Raw genomic sequence first — 3251 nt, forward strand, 5'->3', positions numbered from 1 at the left:
TGGTAGAAAATGATCTTTTTGTTTGAATCATGAGTTATTTTGTTAAAAACTCAACTTTTACATTTCAAGATTTATCAATTTATTGGAAAATTCCTCTTTTTTGATCAAAATGCAATTATTCCAGTTGAAACTTAATGATTTTTTTGGAAAATTCATCACTTTTGTTTGAATCGTGTTTTTTTATGGGAAATTAATATTTTTAACTGAAAATTTACCTATTAAATTTTTGGTTAAAAATTGACCTTTTTTAGTACAAAATGCAACTATTCGGTTGAAAATATGTCTTTTTTAGTTGAAAATTGATTTATTTGTTTGAAACATCGTATTTTTTGTGAGAAAATTAAATTTTTTGGTTTAAGATTTAATTACTCCACTTAAATATTCATCATTTTAGTTTGAAATCCATCACTTTGGTTGAAAATTCAACTATTTCATAATAAATTCATGTGTTCTGTTGAAAATCGTATTTTTTTATAGAAAATTAATATTTTTGTTTTAAACGTCACCTATTTTCTTAAAAATTCAACTTTTACCGTTTAAGATTTCTCATTTTAGTTGAACATTCCTTTTTTTTTGATAAAAATGCAACTATTCCAGTTGAAATTTAATTTTTTTTTTTTTAATTCATCACTTTTGTTTAAATTGTGACTTGTTTGGTGGGAAATTATTATTTTTAACTGAAAATTTACCTATTAAATTTTTGGTTAAAAATTGATGTATTTTTAGTACAAAATGCAAATATTCGGTTTAAAATTTAGTTTTTAGTTAAAAATTTAGTTTTTTTCTTAAACTGAAAAATTAATTATTCCATTTTTGGTTGAAACCTATTCTTTTTTAGTTCAAAATGCAACTATTTCATAAAAAATCGTCTTTTTTGGTAGAAAATGATCTTTTTGTTTGAAACATGAACTATTTTGTTAAAAACTCAACTTTTACAGTTCAAGATTGATCAATTTCTTTGAAAATTCCTCTTTTTTGATCAAAATGCAATTATTCCAGTTGAAACTTAATGATTTATTTTGAAAATTTATCACTTTTGTTTAAATTGTGGATTTTTTTTGGTGGGAAATTAATGTTTTTAACTGAAAATTTACATTTGGTCTTTTCAGTCCCCGATTTTGAACATTTATTTTCTTTAGCCCCCTATTTTCAAGATTTCTTTATTTAAAATCCCTGTTTTTAAGAGTTGGTGCGATGCCTGCATGATTTATATTAAAATTTTCTTATTAAAAAAAAAATATAAGCTACTATTTTCTAAAATTGATGTCACTATTAACCCCTATTTTTGATTTATGAGAAGTGAGTCTGAACCCTGACTTTGTCCTTCGCTTATCAGTCTTTTTAATCCGAATCTTTTTCAGGAGGAACGGAAATTAGAGTGTGGGACACACTGACGGGTGGCAAACTTCTTGCCAAAATGTCGAACCATCACAAAACTATCACTTGTTTAACAATCGCATCACACGGCCACAAAATTCTATCAGGTTCTTTGGACAGGCACGTGAAAGTTTACGATACGGGAACTTACAAAGCTGTTCACACCTTAGATTATCCCAATTCGGTCCTCAGTTTAGGAATTAGCGTAAGTTTTTCCTTAAAAAGCGATTATATTCATCAGATTGTTTTCTATTTTTTCAAATATTTATCTAAAATCTTTGGGAAATCAATGAAATCTTTTTAATTTATCTTAAAGCTTTGCGAAATATTAAAAACTTTTGAAAAATCATTGAAAACTTTGGGCAGTTACTGAAATTTTTGGGAAATTAATTAAATCTTTGTTGAATATTTGAAATATTTTTGAAATTGTTGAAATCATTGAAATATTTTTAATCTATCCGAAATCTTTGAAGAACTTTAAAAATAATTATGATATCTGGGAAACCAGTGAAATATGTGCAAAATATTTCAAATATTTTATAATAATTTATAAGCATTTGAACGTAATTTTGAATTTATTGAGATCTTTGTTTTAAATCTTTTTAATCTACCGAAAATCTTTACGAAATATTTGAAAACTCAGTGAAATCTTTTAAAAATCATTAATATCTTTGGAATATTTTTGAAATATTTTAAAGATTTTTGTAATCTTTGTGAAATAACTGAATTTGTTGTGAAATTTTTTAATTCTGTCTGAAATCTTTTCAAAGTATTAAAAATATTTTAAATATATAGAAAATCTTTGTGAAATATTTTTAATATATTAGAAATCTTTATGAAATGTTTTTGAAATTATTGAAGTCTTCGGAAAATCTTTAAAATCTATTCGAAATCTTTGCAAACCCCTTAAAAATCTTAGTGATATCTTTTGGAAATCAGTGAAATCTTGGGAAATTTCAAATATTTTATAAATATTTGATACAATTTGCGAAATCTTTGAAATTTTATAGAAATAATTAAAATCTTTTAAATATATCCGAAATCTTTGCAAAATCTTAAAAATATTTATGATATCTTTGAGAAATCAGTAAAATCTTTGGAAATATTTTGCGAAATCTTTCAAATATTTTATAAATATTTGATAATATTTTTGAATTTATTGAAATCTTTGAAAAATCATTGAAATCTTTGTTAAATCTTCTAAATCTATCCGAAATCTTTACGAAATATTTGAAATCTTTATTAAATTTTTGAAATCTTTTAGAAATCATTGACATTTTTTTAATCTATCCGAAATCTTTCAAATATTTTAGAAATGATTGAAATCTTTGGAAAATCTTTTAAATATATCCCAAATATTTGCAAAATCTTAAAAATATTTATGATATCTTTGAGAAATCAGTAAAATCTTTGGAAATATTTTGCGAAATCTTTCAAATATTTTATAAATATTTGACAATATTTTTGAATTTATTGAAATCTTTGAAAAATCATTGAAATCTTTATTAAATTTTTGAAATTTTTCAGAAATCTTTGACATTTTTTTAATCTATCCGAAATCTTTCAAATATTTTGGAAATATTTGAAAATGTCTTTGAAATGATTAAAATATTTGGAAAATCTTTTAAATCTATCCGAAATCTTTGCAAAATCTTAAAAATATTTATGATATCTTTGGGAAATCAGACAAAAAAATTGGAAATCTTTTGCGAAATAATTTAAATATTTGATAATATTTTTTTGAATTTATTTTAAACTTTGAAACATTATTGAAATCTTTGTTAAATCTTCTAAGTCTATCCGAAATTTTTACGAAATATTTGAAATCTTTATTAAATTTTTGAAATCTTTTAGAAATCATTGACATTTTTTTA

General features: G+C 22.7%; 1 protein-coding gene across 1 annotated transcript in view; it reads left to right on the forward strand.

Annotated features, from left to right (window-relative positions):
- The window catches only part of LOC117181420 (U3 small nucleolar RNA-associated protein 15 homolog), a 37500-nt gene that overhangs the window by 17924 nt on the left and 16325 nt on the right, over positions 1-3251 (forward strand). The window contains exon 3 of the mRNA XM_033374049.1: positions 1362-1582. Within this exon, the coding sequence (XP_033229940.1) occupies positions 1362-1582 (221 nt within the window). The remainder of the gene's footprint in view (positions 1-1361; positions 1583-3251) is intronic.

This window comes from Belonocnema kinseyi, chromosome 10, assembly GCF_010883055.1.
Source record: "Belonocnema kinseyi isolate 2016_QV_RU_SX_M_011 chromosome 10, B_treatae_v1, whole genome shotgun sequence".
Lineage (NCBI taxonomy): Eukaryota > Metazoa > Arthropoda > Insecta > Hymenoptera > Cynipidae > Belonocnema > Belonocnema kinseyi.